Below are 20,759 nucleotides of genomic sequence, written 5' to 3'. Positions count from 1 at the left end.
ATAGAAATTTGCAAGATACATACGGATCTGAATGTTGCAGACCCGTTGACTAAGCCTCTTCCACGAGCAAAACATGATCAGCACCAAGACTCCATGGGTGTAAGAATCATTACTGTGTAATCTAGATTATTGACTCTAGTGCAAGTGGGAGACTGAAGGAAATATGCCCTAGAGGCAATAATAAAGTATTATTTATTTCCTTATATCATGATAAATGTTTATTATTCATGCTAGAATTGTATTAACCGGAAACATAATACATGTGTGAATACATAGACAAACAGTGTGTCACTAGTATGCCTCTACTTGACTAGCTCGTTAATCAAAGATGGTTATGTTTCCTAGCCATAGACATGAGTTGTCATTTGATTAACGGGATCACCTCATTAGGAGAATGACGTGATTGACTTGACCCATTCCGTTAGCTTAGCACCCGATCGTTTAGTATGTTGCTATTGCTTTCTTCATGACTTATACATGTTCCTATGACTATGAGATTATGCAACTCCCGTTTACCGGAGGAACACTTTGTGTGCTACCAAACGTCACAACGTAAATGGGTGATTATAAAGGTGCTCTACAGGTGTCTCCAAAGGTACTTGTTGGGTTGGCGTATTTCGAGATTAGGATTTGTCACTCCGATTGTCGGAGAGGTATCTCTGGGCCCACTCAGTAATGCACATCACTATAAGCCTTGCAAGCATTGTGACTAATGAGTTAGTTGCGGGATGATGTATTACGGAACGAGTAAAGAGACTTGCCGGTAACGAGATTGAACTAGGTATCGAGATACCGACGATCGAATCTCGGGCAAGTAACATACCGATGACAAAGGGAACAACGTATGTTGTTATGCGGTCTGACCGATAAAGATCTTCGTAGAATATGTGGGAACCAATATGAGCATCCAGGTTCCGCTATTGGTTATTGACCGGAGAGGTGTCTCAGTCATGTCTACATAGTTCTCGAACCCGTAGGGTCCGCACGCTTAAAGTTACGATGACAGTTATATTATGAGTTTATATGTTTTGATGTACCGAAGGTTGTTCGGAGTCCCGGATGTGATCACGGACATGACGAGGAGTCTCGAAATGGTCGAGACATAAAGATTGATATATTGGACGACTATATTCGGACACCGGAAGTGTTCCGGAGAAGTTTCGGATAAAACCGGAGTGCCGGAGGGGTTACCGGAACCCCCCGGGGAAGTATTGGGCCTTAGTGGGCCTTGAGGGGAGAGAGAGGGCAGCAGCCAGGAGGTGGCACGCCCCCTCCCATGAGGAGTCCGAATTGGACTAGGGGAGGGGGGCGCAGCCCCTCTTTCCCTCTCCCTCTCCCTCTCTTTCCTTCCCCCCCTCTCTTCCTAGTTGGACTAGGAAAGGGGAGTCCTACTCCTACTAGGAGGAGGACCCCCCCCTCTCCTTGGCGCGCCCAAAGGCAGCCGGCCTCCCCCTTGCTCCTTTATATACGGGGGCAGGGGGGCACCTCTACACACAATTGATATACGATATTTTAGCCGTGTGCGGTGCCCCCCTCCACCATATTACACCTCGATAATATCGTTGCGGAGCTTAGGCGAAGCCCTGCGTCGGTAGAACATCATCATCGTCACCACGCCGTCGTGCTGACGAAACTCTCCCTCAACACTCGGCTGGATCGGAGTTCGAGGGACGTCATCGAGCTGAACGTGTGCTGAACTCGGAGGTGTCGTGCGTTCGGTACTTGATCGGTCGGATCGTGAAGACGTACGACTACATCAACCGTGTTGTGATAACGCTTCCGCTTTCGATCTACGAGGGTACGTGGACAACACTCTCCCCTCTCGTTGCTAAGCATCACCATGATCTTGCGTGTGCGTAGGAATTTTTTTGAAATTACTACGTTCCCCAACACACTCCAATCCCATCCCTTTACATTCTTGCAATTTGCATGCTTTACTTTCCGCTGCTCATATACTCTTGTCATGCTTGCTTGATATGTATTGTGAATGTTTAAACATATGCTAAAACTCCACCTCAACTTGAAGAAATTAAAAACTGCCACTTTTCTTACTAAGAGTCTATTCACCCCCCTCTAGACACCTCTTCTCGATCCTTTCACATACACATCTTGAAGGTAAGATGACATTGTTTGAAATGCTAGAGCACTATGAGCGTTGCCTTTTGGGGCGACAACTGAATGAGGCGAACCTAGACATCGTGGCCCTGCAGTCTGTTCCATTTACAGGGCGGATGCTTCAAGTCTTAAGAAACACACTGCAAAATTTTTCACACCTTATATGTTTAAGTTGGTCAGATGGAGCATAATTGTTGACAAAATTTGTTTTATCAGGGAGATACTATATGCATGTGATTTGACTATGTATGTTGTGGCTTAAAGGATAGAAGAGAGAAGAAGTTCAAAGTGCACTATGAGGAGAAGGAAGGTTCTTTGTGTAGGAACAGTTGTTCTTGCCGTAATCTGGAATGCGTAGACACATATGTTCCCACATATTGTACATATTGGGAACATTACAACTACAACGATTGCCCAAGTGTTGTCCATCGTTGTCATGATTTATGTTTTTTAAATGCCAAACACTTGCAGTTTTATTTCCATATGATTTCCTCAACCACTAGCTACTTCATGTTGTTCATCATCCACTGACACATTTGGACTTAATTTGTGTATTGCTTGAGCTTGAAAAATCAAATGATTTCATGTTACCGACACCAAGCACTAAAAGAAGCAAAACCGCCTGGAATGGCGAACTTTATTTTGTGTAGATTACTCATGACTCCATCAGTGTTCCATCAAGTCCAAAGAGGCGACTTCATCTAAAAATCACTACAAGAATTTTATTTTATTTTTCATATACATGAACCCGACTAATTAGTTTATTTCCTGTGCACACTCATGAAAGGCGAACAACCAAATCAATTGCTTTGCAGGGTTGGTATTCTACATTGCACACTCTTACATATTACCACATGAAACCTTCATGATAGTGCATATAGTGCTTATGTAGGATAGTTGCGAACTAAGCAAGCAATTATTGGTACACCTACCCAAGTGGAACAAAAATGATGGAGAACACAACATCATTGTAGTTGTAAGATAATTTCTTAGGTGTTCGGCCGTCAGAAATAATCATTCATAAGATATAATTTTGGTATGTCCATAGTTTCTATGCGTAGGAATAGGATGTTGAATTATATCAATAGTAGTAGTGCATGGAAAATGGACGAGAATAGAACCATTGTGCGCAAATTAACCATTCTAGCAAAAGATATATGCTTGAATAACTTGCATATTGTTTTTATGCAACAGTGAGGATAACCATCTTTTTTCATTCAAAACCTCGGCGTAACATACAAATGTATATCTCATACAATACAAATTAAGCCATGAAAAGCCACCAACATATGCGGCCAAAAAGGATATGTCAATTCCTCTAAAACAAATGCTGTCAAATTAATCACAATAAACAACAATTAGCCAGCAGAAAAACCTGCCCAAAAGAATCAATAGTGCAACTCTATTATTCACACGAAGGAAACACCACACTCGAAATCCATTAAAAATGTGTTAATCCCGGCTCTCCTCTTTCAGCTGATGAATGCCACTTGGCTGGTGCAATGTGCTGCCGAACGGGTTCACTGCGGATGCCACGGGATCAGAGGAGGAGCCGCCGCCTGCCCCGGCAGCGGCGGCGGCTCCAGCTCCCCTGCCCGGTGGGTCGTGGTTGTGCCGCCCGGTGTATGTCGTTAGAACACACCTAGGGTCGGTGGAGGCCCTCTCGATCTGCTTGCGCACATTGCAATTCTCGGCGGTGCACTTGTAGTAGCTCCTACATGGATTTAAAAAATTCAGAGGATGCAAATAAACACTTAAGTTTTGAACCACCAGTTTGTAATGTCATTGTAGGTAATCAAACTTGCCCCGCTAGATAGATAACTTAGGTCTTCTAAATCATCAATCATGTATCTAAGTCACTAACCTCGTTAAAACGGACCTTTTAGGACTATTTTTTGAACAAACCTTTCAGAACTATTAGCACGCCCACATGGGTTAGTGACCAAGGAATGACATATCACATGGCACATTTGATTTTCACACAATTCCCTAAGGTTTTGGATTTTCAAAATTTTATTGTTGTTCCAAACCACCACACACTGACAAGACTAAGACTATGTACGATAAGGTAACATGAGAGTGAGAGAGAGAGGAGGCAAAACATGCATGGTTTTAGACCAATTTACTAGATGCCATCTCTTAGTCACGCGTTTTCTAACTAAAATTTACTCACTATATAATTTTAGGATGTGTGCAAATATTAATTGCTAGAGATGACGTCAAGAGATATCCCATTGTGTAACATGTTTTCATTCTTTCATTGTCATCTCTACACGAGAATTCTATCTTTTCAACACCGTGCATGACGTGTGCCAAGGTCGTGATTGTTACTTTAAAGGACAACCCTCGCTTGTATTTGACTCTCATAAGGATTCTTTCATTTGAAATTCCTTTTTAATAGGCAAAGTAAATAGCATGCAAGAAAATCTAACCAATTTTCATGGACGGGGGCGATGGCTGTGAAGATCCATCTTTACCTAATAATAAAGTAAATTGGGTTTCTTTGGTCCGTCATGGCATTTTTCAAAAAAGCCTCTATATTTCAGAGAATTCAGCCCGTAGTCCTGTTTTAAGTTAAAACGAATCGTTTTTTCATATTTTAAACAAAAGTCCCTGTGTTTTGTTGAAATCAGTCCGGATTTAAGTCACACCCGAGCCGTTATTTTACATTTTTCGAACCCCCCCCCCCCCCCCGATGTTTTAGGTAATTCATCCGCGGATCATATTTAAGTCAAACAATGTTTTTTTAAATCATCCATATCTTTTAAACCGTAACTCCGATTTGAACATGTTATATATGAAATTTGATTAAAAAAATATGTAGAATATGAATATGAGATTATTTTCACCTCTTAAGTATTTTTAAATATTATTTTGGAATATATTTAAGTCAAATAAATGATTTTCTAAATTATCCGTATTTTTTAAACCGTAACTTTGATTTTAACATATTATATATGAAATTTTATTAGAAAAATATGTGGAATCTAAATATGATGTTAATTTTACCTGTTAAATATTTTTAAAATAACGTTTTGGGAGCAAACTTATAATTTATAGCGTAAGATCCGTTTTCCTTTCGTACCGGCGGCGACCCGGATTGCAAATAAACACCCCACTATAACAATATAGGGAAAAGAAAACATTGATAACTACACATGCATACCTCTGAAAAATGTCGCAGGGGAAAACAACAGATTTCTCATCGCGAGAGTGAGAGAAAGCGAGAGTGAGAGAAAGCGAGAGAGAGAGAGAGAGAGAGAGAGAGAGAGAGAGAGAGAGAGAGAGAGAGAGAGAGAGAGAGAGAGAGAGGAGGGAGGGAGAGGGAGGAGAGAGGGAGAGAGAGACGCCTTAGGATTAAACATATTCAAACACGTTTTTTTGTGTGTGAACACCGAGGCCATCGCCGGTGAGGGTGAGAAGGAGGATAAGCGGCAACACAAATATGATGCCTCGCAAAAATAAAGGAGATGAACCTATTGTGGTCTTGAGTGATGGTTGTTGGGTTAAGAGTGTGTGTTATGTTTTCTCTCCCGTTGCAACGCACGGGCTCTTTTGCTATGATGACCAAATTGGGGATTTGGTTGTGGTTGCGTATGTCAGAGGATATGATTTTTTAAACTCGGTCAGCTCGAACGTTCTAGATTTATAGGTTGTATTGCTATGGATTAGACTTACAGATGTATGTGTCCTTATCCGCACTAATCTCTCGCAGATTTTCAAGCTAACCCCCCTGATTTTTACTGTTAGCCTCCACGCCATCCTAGAAGTTCCTTCTGTAAGGAAAGCTCATTGGCTTTGTGCTCCCGGGCCACGTGAAGGCCACCATGCACCTATCCCTCTTCTTGATCGCCATTTACATGAGGGTGTGGTAATCACATCATCCTCGTGTTGGACAATTAGAGCTTATTGGCACTTAATCAAGGAAATGGAAGCAAAGGCATTTTGTCCAAATATTCTCGTAAGGTGACCCATATCACCATATTTGGTTTTCTATTTCTCAACAAAAGGATCATCCGGAATCCTAAAGACGAGGAAAATCTTAGAAAATTTGAGTGGCATCCAAGTAGTGTCGCCTGCTCCCATAGTGAAGCATCTATTATTTGATGATGTCCGTCTGTTGTTTGTCAAGGCATGTGTCGGAGGGCATCACCAATGTTTTAGAAACCTCTTTTTATGCGCCAGGAGAAATTCTTTCATAAATTTCAACATGAGGTGCCCTAATGGACTCATAATGGATCAAATCGACACTTAATGTGATAAAAATGAGTCTATGTAAGAAAAGTACCAAGGCATGCCCACCGATGTAGCAGATATAAAAATGAAGATTTCACGTATTTAAAGATAGAGTGTGGAAGCTTGTCCAAGGGTGGATGGCACAAACCTTTCTTTTTGAGCCAAAGATGTTCTTATTAAAGTTTGTTACCCAACCTATTCCATGTCATGCTTCAGGCTCCCAGCGGGATTATGTGATCCTCAATAGTACACAACTTTCAGCATGGAATCAAAAGAGGCAAGGAGAAGCCATGTAGGGCTTAGGGTTTGGCGTGTGTTTTTTACAAGTTAAAACCTCTAGTTTTTATGATGCGAATGTGAAAAACGCATACGAAGGACCATCAATTTTGCGCCAATTTGAAAAACACCTAAGAAACATCAACCATTTTAAGTTGAGTTTTAAAAATGCTTATGAACAGCATGTATTTTCAGAGGAATTTGAAAAGAAAAAAAATACCACCTCAACAACCCCTTCAATTTGACGAGTTATTAAAACTTCTTCAAATACTAGCTAATAACCTCGTATGTTGCAATGGGGGCATGCATATTTTAGTAATTCACATCAATTGTGTCTCGCATATCCCTTCCACCCACTATCGCCGCCTCCCCAATTCAATCTTACCACCTATGTCAATGGCTCATCCTTGCACAATTCCACTTCCACTGCCATCCACACACACTTCGGATTTTAAACACAAAACTGTGTAGTTGCGTATATGCGAAAATTTTAAGAAGGAAAAAAGAACTATACGTAAGAGGTCGCCGATATCCATCTAGCCTATGCATGGCAGTAGGACAAAAGGAAAATTGAAGACATAGGAACCTAATGTTGGTCTTGCGAAAGCAAAAGCGGAGAAACACATGAGCTCACAAGTGGACCTGAAGGTATGGTAAAATCATGTCGAAAAGAAAATGTGCCTCTTGAACAAATCATAATGAATAATAGTATTAAGCAAATGGGTAGTTAAATGCTCGGATAACCAGTTTCCTTGAGTATACTTTATCAACGTTTACATTTTACAACACCCTTCTTAAACGTTGGCCTTTTCATAGAACATTTGCCTTCTCACAACGTTTTTTTTATAGAAAGACTGTAAGGGAAACCCATACAGTATAATTGGTGCAACAAACCCAAATTGCAAGTATCATGCCTTGAACCTGGGTGGGTGGGAAGGCATCAACCCCTCCCCATCACTAGGCTATGCCTTAGTCTGCGCCTTCTCACAACGTTGATGGATCGCCGGGGCTTGGACACACTCGTAAGAAGATTTAGTATAATCAGAAGCGCGTGACGCGAATGCTGCGACCGCCTAGAGCCCTTGCTACAATAGTGTGTCACAAATGCTGGAACCGACAGAAGCCGGAGCTAGAACCAGCATATGGGGTTTCTGCAAACCAAGAGCGAAGCTAGAACCAGGAGCTGGGCTGCAATCGACTGAAGCCAGAGCTAGAACCAACAACTGTTTTTGCTACAAGGTCTGGGGTGTTCTCTACGGCGGTGACGGATAGAATCCTAATTTGTTGCAACCGGCTACCGCAAAAGCTACTACCGACAAGGTTTTTGTTTTGCTTCTATGGCGACAGACGAAATCCTGATTTGTTGCAACCGACAACCACAAAAGCTACAACCGGCAAGTTTTTTTTGCTTCGATGGTGACAGACGGAAGTAGCGACCAGGAGATGGTGGTGCTGGGAGCGGCGTGCATCCGCGCGGAGGGTCGTCGGCGAAGGGGCGGGGCGATGGTGCTGCAACGACTTGCAAACCGGCAAGCGCTGCTACGAGACGGCAGGGGGCGACGACAATGATCGCTCGCTGCAAATTTGATGCCAAGGCGTGTTGTAATGGTGATGCATCTGGGTGCCGCATCGGCGGTGGTGGTGCCACTACCGATGACGAGACCTGCTGCAGGGGTAGGGTCGTTGTGCGTCGGCCGAGGGGGGGGGGGGAGACCACACGGCTAATTACAAGGGAAGACGGCGACGGGAGGAAGACAACATTGGGGGGATCTAATCCTACGGCAAATTACACGTAGACCGAACGGTTGGGGAGACGGCCTGCTAATGTTGGGCCATGCAATCTATTTATTTTTTTAAAATAAACCAGTGAAAGGGGGTGTGAATTGATGGGAAATGAGTAGAAACGATGGAAGCGAACGGACCTACTAACTCCTCTTTAATAATCAATCAACTCCTCTTTAATAATAGACAGATACTCCTCCGTCCCCAAATGAAAGACGTTTTTTGATAATATGATAGTGTCAACAAGCGTCTTACATTTTGGGGGACAGTGGGAGTAGATAGATGGATAGACAGATAGAAATAGAGATAGAGATGTTGATCGAGAATTATTATTTTGTTCCAAAATTCTCGAGGATAACCCCTCTAAACCATGGACTATAGCTACGCGGACTAGATGCATGGTTGAAAGCAGATAGTGTCTGCAGGTACTCAGTTCATCGTGCGTGCAACTAGTGTGGCATAATTAACTAGCATTTCTGATTAATTGATGTTAATTAATAGTACCTCGGACGGGGGTTGCCCTTGACCACTTTCTGGCCGTACTTGCGCCACCGGTAGCCGTCGTCCAGCAGATCAACCTCGCTCGGCGTCTGCAGTATGATCTTGTGCTTCCTCACCACCCTCTGCCCCGCCGGACCACCCGCGCCGCTGATCAACACAAATGTACCGGCGACCCGGCCGTTAAGTTTCATTGACTGAAGAACAAAATTCCATTCCAACGAGAACGTGCATGCATGTAGTGCAGCCCACCCACCTGCCAATGTCGTGGCCCTCCTCGCCGTCATCCTCGTCGTCGCTCAGCTCGTCCTCCTGATGAGCGCCGACGGCGCTGCTGGGGGCGGCGGCGTCCTCCGCTCCGGCGCGCCGGGGCTCGGGGGGGCGCGGGTGGGTGTGCCGGCCCTTGTAAGTGATCTCCTTGATGCAGCCGTCGAAGGAGCGCTCCACGATCTTCTTGACGGGGCAGGCGTCCCGGGTGCACTTGTAGTAGCTCCGCGGCGACTCGGCGTCCTTGAGCTGCTTCTGCCCGTACTTGCGCCAGTTGTAGCCGTCCTTGGCCGGCTGCTCGATGGGGGGCGCCGGCGCCGCGTGCGGGCCGCCCAGCGCCGCCGCGCGCAGCAGCTGCATGTGCATCTGCTGCTCGTGGTGGTGCGGGTACGCCGGCGTTTGGTGGACCGTGAAGTTGCGGGGCAGCAGGGAGGAGGAGGGCGACGGCGCCATTGCCCGCGGAGGCCATTGCGGCGGCAGATCGGCCTGGAAGTAGGACGACGACGACGACGACGGGTAGGGGTGGAGGTTGGCGGCGAGGGGTGAGACGAAGGATGCAGTCGTCTGGTGCTGCTGGTAGGACGACGTCGGCGCATAGTTTGCCTGCATGAAGCGAAAAGGGTGCAGTTTTATCTCAATGTGTTCTTCACATTTGATGCTCCAAATCTAAATCTTATGGAAGTAGGATAACTAATATATGATCATTATAGCCAGAGAAGATGCAGTTAAACGCTACGGTAAATCTCGTTCCCAGAAAGAAAAAAGGACCTGAAATGGATCTTGTATTTGCACTAAGATTGTCATTCATTCTATGGAGGTAGTAACCCAGGGCATGTAATGGAATCCTCGACCAAAGACTAGCAACAGTAGCAAGAGTCTATATTAATGCACAAAAACAGCAAGGATAAAACAAAACCCGTATCATGGGCGATTCCTGTTTCAAGAAATTAGCATCGAGAAGAAGGTTTCACACAAAACCCTCTCTATTGCATTGACTTGCAGCGGCGAGACCAACACCAGATTAAGACGATCTTTGCTTACCATGGAGAACTGAGGAGTGAGATTGATCGTCGGTGGGGTCACCTCGTCGACCCCCCACGCCTGCTGCGGCGGCAGCGACTGCTGGGGGTTGACGCCGGAGCCAAGAAGCGCCATGTAGGATGATCCAGCAGTATCGTAGTCGTTCCCGAACGCCGGGCCGCCACCGCCGTCGAAGACCCGCTCCTGATGGCCCGACGAGTAAGGCGGCTGCTGGCGCATGGCGTCGCCACGGCGATCGGCCATTGCCGTGGCTTTTTTTCCCCTGCTGCTGCTTCTCGGTACAAGGAGGGAGAAGACCGTGCGACAGGGACGCCTGCCGACCGACCAGCTGAGGGAAATACAACTAGAGGCGAGGGACACCTGGAGAGTGGAGACTACTCCCTGCCTCCAAGCTAGCTGTGTGTGAGCCGTGCCGTTAACTATTTTTTTCTCTCTTATTAGTTCATTATATCGGATACGGTGGTGGCTAATTATCTCGAAAATTTGCTAAGTGGATCCAAGCGCGTGCTGTCTACAACTAGCCGCATCAAGCATCAAACATTTGCGATTCTAATTGTCATGGAGGGGCATTATCAAAATCAAAACGGAGTTGCCCCCAACAACGCGCGTGGACCAGCGTTTTGTTCTAGTTTACGTGGACCAAACCTGGCTGTGGAGGCGGCGATGACGTTGTGACCCTGCGTCAGTTCGAGTCCTTGAATCAAAAGATAACCAAGTTCTCGTTTCAAAAAAAAAGAAAAAAGATAACCAAGTTCTTTTATTCTACCAATAATATTTCAGGCCTCTACCAAGCTGCTGGCCGAGGGTACTTTGCAGCCGTTAACGGCCAGATGATATAAACATCAATTTGTTTGACCAAACCACAGCTCTGTCCAGCTCGGTGCCAAATAGGCTCTTTTAGCGCGTCTGCTGCTGCAATTGGTGGATAAACAAGACTTACGCTCAATCTATCTGTTATTAATCCATATGAGTCCTAGTTTTTAATCACCTTCTAGCTGTCAGTCCCTGTTCATTATAATTGAAGAACGAAAACAAAATGGAAGCAGTAATGTTGAGCAAGATATTCCTGGATTTATGTCACACCAAGACAGGCTTCTGTATCATCAAAATGGAAACAAGATAGGTTTGCTTAAGTGTGAGTTTCTTCAATTCATACCACGCAAACCCTAGAACAACGATGGCTCCTTGGCAGCATTATAAAAGTTCAAATTAAAATGATGGAATTCAAGCTCCTGATTTTATGTTAAGTTGCTGACATAATCATATTTATTTCTAGCCATGTAACCAATTCATTAAATTTGTTTGTTTTTGTGTGCATTTCTCTATGATTCAAGGGATTTTTAAGTTCCGGCCAACACCCACTTATGTTTCCGTCTTCATTTTCGGGGTTTCTATATTTGTTTCCGCTTCCGCAAAAAAATATGAAAACAAAAATGGTAGCACTCAATTTCGTCTGTTTTCGCTCCGTTTTCATCCCTAAATTCAAGCTCCTGATTTTATGCAAATCCATCATTCATGATGCATTAGCTTCTACTACCTCTGTTTGGAAACAGACTGCGCTCGGAAATTCTGCAGTCAAACTTCTCTTAACATTGATCACATATATAAATAATAATTTGGTTCGGCAGATGGAAGTAGTATAGTTATATTTCACATGTAAATTATCTTCATAATATAACACTGTTAACATGTTGCAAACATCTACATTAAACTGTGCACTTGTCACAAACATCGTCTATTGACGAACAGCGCGGAGTTCCTAGACCTGCTTTCGACTTATCCACTCCATTCCTTGACCACACTTTTTTTATACTCCCAAGATTTTGAAACAAAGATAGAAGAACGTGCTACTACCATCACGTTCATTACCAGTTCAGATACAGATCGCATTCCAGTAGTCAGCAAAACCAATTCTATTCGAAGATGGCATTTGAAAGGGCAGAGACAAATATGCAAATTTAAAGGTTACCATGTATTTATATGCCAAAGTAGAATTAGAAAATCAGTTAGTTTATGAATGCAAATACAAAATTTAGCCAAAGAAGAAAGAAGCAGCAGCTCGATATTTCAAGAAAAAAGTATTACCATAGAAACTATATATATATATATATATATATATATATATATATATATATATATATATATATATATATATATATATATATATTTATCTATCATGTATTGATCAACGTACGACAACACTAGCCAGTGAAATTACTGAAAAGCTCATAAAATTGGTGCATTACGTTTTGTACAAAGAAAAGCTTCGACTCACTGACTCATACTTTGGTCTCTAAGAAGTAGGTCGACGAAACAGCCAGACCAGCCGAGTCGAAAGTCCGCACGAGCCGCTGCCTCTTTCCTGGTGATTCCATCCAACAAAACTCCAAATTAAAAGGATCTAACTGCTCAATGCACTTGCTGATGTCTGATGGATATCCCATGTACATCCCTCCAGGTAGCAAAGTAATCTCATATCCTCCATCAAACTGAAGCAAGTTGCTATTCGCTACTCCTGTCCAGTGGATCGTTGTTGTCGTGCTAGTTCCGGTTTTCGTTGATATATTATCCTATGAAGATAAGAAACCATTGATACAAAAGTCTTTGAACAAATTTATATATATATAGTCTTTGAAGAAAATGTAGCAATACTTAGAAAACATTTCTTCCGCAGTACCTTTTGACATTGAATAAAAAAATACTACATAATTTTAGCGTCGTCTAACCAGGAATTATTTTAGTGCTTATAAGACACACTGTTATGTAATAGATGTTGATGTCCGCATGGATAAAGATAAGACACCAATCCACGCACGCCATGCAACCCTTGAAATCCATTAGCTACAAGTTCAGCTCCAGTTATCTAGATCCATTTTTCCAAAACATTTGTTGGAATTACCTCTACCATAGACTCTGAAACATACCTGAACCAGCTGACCATTATTGTCCATTTCAAGGAGGACAACCGTATCAGCCTCATCGAGCGTTGCTCCATACACCCCGCTCCTCTTCGTCACAGAATGGCCCTCCCACCTTCCAAGCAGAGCATTTATCCTATCGTTGCTGGGATTCTAGTGACAAAGGATAAATGGTATACCTTTTCATGACCCTGTCGTAAGTTCATCGATACGAAGATTACAGCACTTGACCATGAGAACTCACCTCTGGATCATCAGTTGAAGAGTGTGTAAGTGGCACTATGGAGCCCTGATTTTCATGAAAAACAATAAGTGTATCGAGCACTCCATTTGGGTCCATTATGTGGAAAGCTCTTACTCGACCATTGCCATCAAGAGAGTAAATACAATTCTCACAGACAATAGATGGTTTCCGTGAAGGAATCTTCAAGTTTCTGTTGAAGTCAAAATAGATACGGTAATCTTACTATGAGGACATCATATGCAGGTAATCGCCTAAGATAGTGAAATCCTAATATTGTTACCTGGGGGATTCTTCACCAGTGTCATCTTCTCCGAGCACACCGGCTCGAAGGACAGTCTCCAGCATTCCAGCAGTCTGATATCTCAATGCAAATGCCTTCTGCTCAGGAAAGAACCCTATCTGTGCACTAAACAATATAACCCCTTAGGAATGCTCGGACCTTGGAGCCAAAACAAAATAAATGTCCACGAACTTCAGCCCACCTGCTGATATTTATCTACAGTGAACATGTTGGTCTCTTTGATTTTGTACTCCGCCCACTCCGGTTCGGGATCCTCCTCGTCCGCAAATGTTATCCCGGACGTAGCCTGCTTGATATACAGCCTACAAATCACAATTGCAGATACATCATTCAGGGATCAGGGTCCAAGGATAGGATCCGAAACAGCAATGTAGGCCAGATTGATTGAAGAAATAAGCTTAGAATTTCAGTGTATTGAAAATGGGGAGGAGTGAACAATGTAACTGAAAAGAATGGGAACTAAAGCAGAGCAGGATTCGACATTGGGGGTGAATATCAATAGCAATATCAGTATGGCCGGGAGCATTACGATTGCATGAGGCTGATGAGGTCGCCCTCCCCGTAGGTGCTGGCGGACAGCCGCGTGCTGATCTCCTGCTGCACCCTCCCGTGCGCATCGAATTGCTGCACAGAGACAATGTTTAAGCAAAGTACGGACCCGGAAACAGGGAAAGGTTGGAGAGTAGGAGGCGGAGGGCGGCGCGTACGTACGTAGAAGATGCCGTTCCACTTGCCGACGTTGAGGTCGAAGAAGCTGCAGAGGTTGTCGATGCTCATGGCCTCGTCCTCGTCCACCTCCGGCGCGCCCGTGACGGCCGCCCGGGCGCAGAGCCGGCCGCGCCGGAGCTGGGCGAGGCGTTGGTGGGCCGGCGCGGCGGCGCAGGGGCGTCGGCTGCTCCGTGGATGCGGGACCGCGGAGGCGGCCAGCCGGAGGCCCGCGAGGGTTTCCGCCATGGCCAGTGGGGGAGTGAAGCGGGAGGAGAGAGGTGTTGGTGTTTTTGCGTTCAGCTGCCCTCTGAACCTTATCGATTCTGACCCTCGCCGTTGGTGGAGACGTATTGCACGTCAACTACGTATTCGCCATGCCAAAGCGGATTTTCGTGTCCTACTTCTAAGTTCTAACATATGCAGCCTCTAGCAGAAAAGGAAAATACAGCGCTGCGCCTGCAGGATCAAGCTCAACTCCACACTTCCATCTGAAAAAATGTCACAACTCTACACAACTGCATATAAAATACAATCATTTGCTCGAGTCAAGGCAAGGCACACCAGGATCCAGATGAATAGCAGGCAAAAGATGGTCGCCTATGTAATGTGACAACAACAAAGCCTAAACATACATACAACAAAACACAACATACTACAGCGGCAGGGCTCGATTAATTGTACAAGTAGTCGGCTGGACCGGTCTGGGTAAGAAGAGAGCTTCTACTCTCAGGGAGACTTCTTCCTTTTGGAATCCCGCATCGTTTCGATAAATATCTGGTGCCCCTCCACCTCCAGCCTGACCAACAGAAACAAAACACACAAGGGTGTTAACTGCTTAACAAAAAAACGGACTAGCACGTGCTTTCTTATACTCCCTCCGTTCCAAATTTCCAAATTTGAACTAAAACCACGACGAGTAATTTGGAACAGAGGGAGTAGAACCGAAAAGAGAAGGGAGGACGCCAGTGACCATAGTGCTACAATAGACAAATGCCATATTCCAGATAGAAGCGCAACAGACACCAAACCCAAGGCAGATGCCAATCATAAGCCCGCAATGATCAATGTGCAGAACACCCGGGCTAAGACTAGGGCAACTATGTAGCCAAAATCAAGAGAGGGTATTTTGTCGACGGGGTAGCAAGAACCATGTTTAGCATAAAGTTTCAGGCTGCCAACAAGCTCAATAATGATGAGGAAACTTTTTTGGTAGGGCCCAGTCAACATGTGCACACTGCACATTAAACTTGCAAGTGCAGACATATCTAGTCGATGCTAATCTCATTTGCAGTCATTTTTCATGCATAACTGAATATAGGTGAAGGCATGTGACTATGTCAATTATTTTTAGCAGCAGTATCTCAATGGTAGTTGTTGTGCTTAACAAATTCAAGATGAATAGAATGTTACTAATGATAAAGCAATAAGAAGAGTTGTGATTTAGTAACCACTCACACTCTGTCTGCTCCTTGATGAGTAAAGTTTGAAGCAACTGCCAAAAGTTGGCCACTATGGTTATACGCCATTGACGCCACACTGCCCGAAAAGCTAGGAAACTGCACGGGTAAAATGATTATACTTTCAAGTTACGAACCGAAGAACAAAAAAGGAAGTACAGTACGTGATAGTAAAAATACAATTGAAAACAAAACTATCACAGGCAGGGCCCAAAAGTTTACTTTTATGTTTAGTTGTTCATGGCAGCATCAATCATGTAATACGTGCAATATTAAGTACAGATATTTAGCAAGTGTTCAGTACCTAAGAAACCTTGTGAAGAACAAATGAATAATATTGATCAACCAGATGTTTCTCCAAAATATAACAGAAACAGCCCACTTCTTTCGGTTTACAGAATATTGTGTTCTTCTAATGGTAATTTTGTATATTTGTGTAACATATGTCCAATGTGTATGTAAATGTGAAGTGGTCTTTTTACAATGGTTTCTCAGAAAAAATTATACTAATAGGAATGGTACTCCTACCATGATGCTCATATTTCCAATCTATTCACGACAGTTAGCTAATAGATAAAGTTTAGCAGGAGGACCTTGGGTAAGACACCACTCTCAAGTGATGTGACACGTTTAGTGAATTTTCCACCCATGTAACTACTTCCTTTTTAGGTCAAGCAGTCTATAATCGAGATGTAATTTTTAGAAGAGCCAGATATTACCTCAAGCAGCTTCTTTTTTGATAAAGCATCCCAGGCAATGGCATATCCTTCATTATCTCCAGTAACAAAAGTTTGCTTGCTGCCAACCAGAGCATACAAATTTAATTTCACTTTGAGAAGCATTGTAGTAGGAAAATGTGCAATTACAAGACTTACGATGGATGAACTGCTATACTATTTATGGGAACTAAACTGGATGTTCCATCTTTTGATCTTGGGTGACATCGAAATGTATATCTGCAAAAGCATAAATATCTCAAGAAGTTACATAGGTAATTGGTACTTCAGGTAAATCTACTTTGTTCTAGGCTTAGATTAGTCCCCCTACTTTAAAAATGCCAACTATGTTCCACAGTCAGCCCTTCGGTGAATGAATATAAGATGGGCAGGAAACTGAAGCAAATGAGCAACTTATCTACTTCAGATAGAGGTTACATGACATACTCAGCAATTTTGGCATATAATGTTACTCATGTTGATTTCGATTTTATTGCCTTTTACATATATGCATAATAGATACTTCCATTAGTAACAAGTGAGGCAATATGAGAAAGAGACCTAAAATGTCAATTACGGCTGTACATCATCCCAATGCAAATAAACCGGAAAAAAAAGAGAGCAGAAAGGAAGTACCAAAACTAACCCCATGTCATTGTCTACTTTATGGTCAAAATACTTCAACGCAACAGTTCCATCCATAGATCCAGCCGCGTAACCTAATAAAAAAGGTGTATCCAGCCATCAGTCAGAAATCAAGATATCTGTAATTAAAAAACAGCTACTTTAGATCAACAAATAGCACTTATTCAAGTCATTAAGCATTCAACAAAATATGTATGTGTATATATACTAGACTCCACCATCTTCCCTTGCACGATTCTGCTTCAAACATAATAACTAGCAGTTCCTAAAGAAACGTGAAATATCCATACCGTTCCACTCTGCAGAAGCACAAAGACACCGTATATGATGCCTCAGGGGGGAATCTTTTGCCTTAATCGAAGCTGTTAAATTCCTCATGTCATACCAGTAAACATCATTCTCAACTGTGACTAATATATACATGCCACAGACTGAAAGTGATACCACCACTGAATCTAACATGAAAGTGTGGTTAGGGTTTACACTTCTTGTGTGTGTATCCCAGAAAAGTAACTTTTTGTCAAGGCTAGAAGTTACCAATTGACCTGAAAATAACGTAAAAGGTACTATTAGTAAATGCATGCTCCAATGGTAGAAGTAAATACATTAAGAAGCAACTTCGACTGTTTTGATTAATGAAAAAATCAGTACATAGATATTTTGTATTAATCAGTAATGTCATAGTTTACAACTAAAAACCTATGAAGCTAAACCATCACTCCACCACCATCCCAGTGGTACTGTTTGAATTGGGCATTAAAAAGCTTACGTTCATAGTATAATTTCCTATTCAGTAAATGAGGATACGATACACACTGTTTTATAAAGGCATCTAATGCTCCAGGAAAAACACCCAAGAAATCGGAGAGGAGATCATTAAAATTGGCAATGCAACTGACCAGTAATCTGGGAGAACTCAGTGCTGACAACCACATCGTCATGCAGACCCACTGTATCTTGAGCCCCTGAATTCAAGTCATACCTGGGAATACTCTCATCAGCGTAAATACTAATGCATGTAGTTCCCATATAAAATAGAGAAGGCCAGGATTGAGACATTATTTTTTAGTGCAAAATGTAAAACAGCAGTGACGGGGCACACCAAACTTTCCTACTTCAGTTCTGATGTATATTCAATAGTGTTAATGCAGTGAAATTGTAAAAACCAAGGCAGTTTATCTGTTTGGGCTTGTTGGCTTGTAGAGTTTTACTTCTGAATTTCATGTAAGGGATGGTTGTTGGAATCGAAAAGAAAATTGGTGGAGGAAGGGCTGAGGGCTGATGAAACTAGTCATAAATCCATGCATCTGCTTCATCTGCACGGGCTAGTTTTTCAAGGACAAACAAACAGTAAAGAAATGGTGTGCTTACAATGTGGCATACAATTGCACATAGGAATGTGAAATGTAGAAAAAACATGTTAATACATTTTCAGAATATTACTCTTAATCAAAAATAAAAATAAAAGCAATTAGCATAAGTTACAGTTGATCCAGTATAGGCGTGGTATTGTTTGTTTCTCGCTTAATGTGGAAACTTCTGCATCTATTTATAAGGCCAGATGGAAAGAAGGTACACACAAATAGATATACTGGAGATAGGGGAGTGATTGCTTCATGTTCTGAACATTACATTTATACACATATGACAGAAATAACTCAACCGGGATTCATTAAATCTAACATGTCGATAAATTGGATCTTCTAATTGCCTCCATCGCCACTATTTGATCTACACTCTTTCTCTTTTCTATATGCAGTTGGCATGCAGCATTAAAATTTCAACTTTCTTCTGCCCAATACTACCTAAAACAGATAGCTAAAAGCAAAACACATAAAAGTGACTCAAACAAAACGTATTATCAGAATTCCACCCATAAAGCCAAGCAGCTCACATAGATGGGATTACATTTGTTTTGTCTAATATTTTTCATTTCCATTGTATACTTCAATTTATCTGCTGAAATAAAGTACATAGATATGTAACTGAAATTATTCTAATTTCAGAGTTTACCTTAAATAATTACAAAGGTAAATAAGACAATTCCTACTGCCATACTCTGAACAAATTCTACCAGGCTTTATGAAGTGTGAAAGTCGATACAAACAGATCTTCTAGTTGGATGGGTCAGATTTTATTTCTAGTTTTGTCTCTTAGAATTAATATGGAGCCTCGAAGGGGGCTGTAATCAGAATAGAGGACAGTACCCCTACATTTGGAAAAGAAAAACGCTACAAACATTATGTTTCTGTCATGCTTAAGTACATGGATTTCGTGAAGTGTGGCAACTAATTGTGTTGATACCTTATTACAGATCCATCTGAACCGCCTGTGAACGCCACAGACTCATCCTTGAAGCAGCAGTCCAGAAGTGCTGCCTCGGAATTCGCCTCCAGCCGGAGAATGGATTTGTCCGCATCGTACAGCCGCAGCCCCTGCAGAACAAAGTTCCACGCGAAACTCTGTCAGGCACCTCCTCGGCAAAGATAAAGTGCCCTAATTTCATCTCAAATAAATGCATCAAATTCGGAAGCCGGGATGAGCTAAATTGGGCAAGAGTTACAGCGAATCTGCCCAAAAAATGTTCGAGGAAACACACACTTGGCAAATTGCGCCGCCCTCGAATCTGAACAGACCACAAGTAGAAGCGTGCTACTACCACCAAGAAATGGCGAAGCCAAAAAAGATAAGGAGGGGGGAGAGAGATCTCACCGAGTCCCAGGAGGAGACTATGAGGTTGTTGGAGGACGGCGCGAATCGAACCCTGGAGACGGCGCCGGCGCCAGCCGCCAGCCCTCGCCTCGCCATCGCGCGGTCTCAGAAAGTAGTGTTGAGTAAATAGGCCGTTTTTCAATTAAATTAATCCATGAATAAATCATGAGCATGACATGGACAACATTGATAACACACTGATTACGATCTAACAGAGCATGTACTACGCACATAGTAGAAACATCTACGCATATCGCTAGTACTGCTACAATAGAAAGAAACATGAGAGAGATAAGCGATGTATACCCTCCAATCGGCCACGCGGCAGCGGTAGCGGTGGCGGCAGCCGCGGCATCCTCGGCGGCCTTCTCATCGGCGGCACGGTCGGCGTCGGTCAACATGGTGATGACGAAGGTGATGCGGACGTAGATGAACAGAAGCGAGCAGTCGCGTAGTCGCTACCCAAAAACCTAATCGCCCCTCTCCCGTACAGGATCCGGAGAGGCGGGGTTTCGGAGGCTTGCTCTCCCGTCAACCGTGTACGCGGTGAACGGGATGGAGTCGCCGGCGGCAGCAGCAGCAGAGGAATGACGTGAGCGTGGAGGCGGAGATGCGTTCTGTTTTTCGCGGCGGCTAGGGTTGGCAGCGCCCCACATATATATGTACGGCCGCGCGTGGAGAGACGTGGGCTAAACCCACGTCCAAGTCTGTAGCCCATGATCTGACGTCTCAGATCATGGCCCTACCTCTCAAAGACTCTCCGTTCCTGACCGGCAAAAAGAAGCGCATAGGAGCTCAGCTCGGCTCAATCCCGCAACCCGCGGTGCGTCGTGACGAGGCGTG

General features: G+C 43.4%; 3 protein-coding genes across 3 annotated transcripts; all 3 read right to left on the bottom strand.

Moving 5' to 3' along the window:
* Positions 1–3,393: 3,393 nt before the first annotated feature.
* LOC123122905 (probable WRKY transcription factor 58) lies at positions 3,394–12,341 on the bottom strand. Its single transcript, XM_044543281.1, has 4 exons — positions 10,216–12,341; positions 9,164–9,777; positions 8,914–9,057; positions 3,394–3,829 (listed from the first exon to the last, which is right to left on the bottom strand). Exons 1-4 carry the CDS (start codon positions 10,456–10,458, stop codon positions 3,568–3,570), a joined length of 1,263 nt encoding a protein of 420 aa, XP_044399216.1. The 5' UTR covers positions 10,459–12,341; the 3' UTR covers positions 3,394–3,567.
* Positions 12,342–12,418: 77 nt separating this feature from the next.
* LOC123122906 (uncharacterized) lies at positions 12,419–14,699 on the bottom strand. The gene is made up of 7 exons (XM_044543282.1): positions 14,390–14,699; positions 14,208–14,302; positions 13,860–13,980; positions 13,658–13,776; positions 13,378–13,567; positions 13,140–13,286; positions 12,419–12,785 (listed from the first exon to the last, which is right to left on the bottom strand). Exons 1-7 carry the CDS (start codon positions 14,630–14,632, stop codon positions 12,495–12,497), a joined length of 1,206 nt encoding a protein of 401 aa, XP_044399217.1. The 5' UTR covers positions 14,633–14,699; the 3' UTR covers positions 12,419–12,494.
* A 130-nt stretch (positions 14,700–14,829) lies between these two features.
* On the bottom strand, positions 14,830–20,077 carry LOC123122907 (mitotic checkpoint protein BUB3.3). Its single transcript, XM_044543283.1, has 9 exons — positions 19,917–20,077; positions 19,509–19,639; positions 18,104–18,186; positions 17,495–17,749; positions 17,206–17,278; positions 16,719–16,799; positions 16,563–16,641; positions 15,842–15,942; positions 14,830–15,182 (listed from the first exon to the last, which is right to left on the bottom strand). The coding sequence occupies exons 1-9, from the start codon at positions 20,010–20,012 to the stop codon at positions 15,113–15,115; spliced, it is 969 nt and encodes a 322-aa protein (XP_044399218.1). The 5' UTR covers positions 20,013–20,077; the 3' UTR covers positions 14,830–15,112.
* Between the last annotated feature and the right edge of the window lie 682 nt (positions 20,078–20,759).

This window comes from Triticum aestivum, chromosome 5D (assembly GCF_018294505.1).
Source record: "Triticum aestivum cultivar Chinese Spring chromosome 5D, IWGSC CS RefSeq v2.1, whole genome shotgun sequence".
NCBI classification, from domain to species: domain Eukaryota; kingdom Viridiplantae; phylum Streptophyta; class Magnoliopsida; order Poales; family Poaceae; genus Triticum; species Triticum aestivum.
Note: the sequence above shows the minus strand (reverse complement) of the source record. Positions and strands in the feature narration are given on the sequence as shown.

Bases quoted from the DNA above. Each gene is read 5' to 3' on its own strand.
- LOC123122905 (XM_044543281.1), bottom strand. From the start codon at position 10,458: ATGGCCGATCGCCGTGGCGACGCCATGCGCCAGCAGCCGCCTTACTCG. The intron at 9,058-9,163 runs GTGGGTGGGCTG...TGTGTTGATCAG, and splicing joins GAGGGCCACGACATTGGCAG to CGGCGCGGGTGGTCCGGCGG. The intron at 3,830-8,913 runs GTACTATTAATT...AAATCCATGTAG, and splicing joins AAGGGCAACCCCCGTCCGAG to GAGCTACTACAAGTGCACCG.
- LOC123122906 (XM_044543282.1), bottom strand. From the start codon at position 14,632: ATGGCGGAAACCCTCGCGGGCCTCCGGCTGGCCGCCTCCGCGGTCCCG. The intron at 13,568-13,657 runs GTAACAATATTA...TGACTTCAACAG, and splicing joins ACTGGTGAAGAATCCCCCAG to AAACTTGAAGATTCCTTCAC. The intron at 13,287-13,377 runs GTGAGTTCTCAT...CTTTGTCACTAG, and splicing joins CTTCAACTGATGATCCAGAG to AATCCCAGCAACGATAGGAT.
- LOC123122907 (XM_044543283.1), bottom strand. From the start codon at position 20,012: ATGGCGAGGCGAGGGCTGGCGGCTGGCGCCGGCGCCGTCTCCAGGGTT. The intron at 18,187-19,508 runs GTATCAACACAA...GAGTATTCCCAG, and splicing joins TCAGATGGATCTGTAATAAG to GTATGACTTGAATTCAGGGG. The intron at 17,279-17,494 runs GTATGGATATTT...CTTTTTTATTAG, and splicing joins TGCTTCTGCAGAGTGGAACG to GTTACGCGGCTGGATCTATG.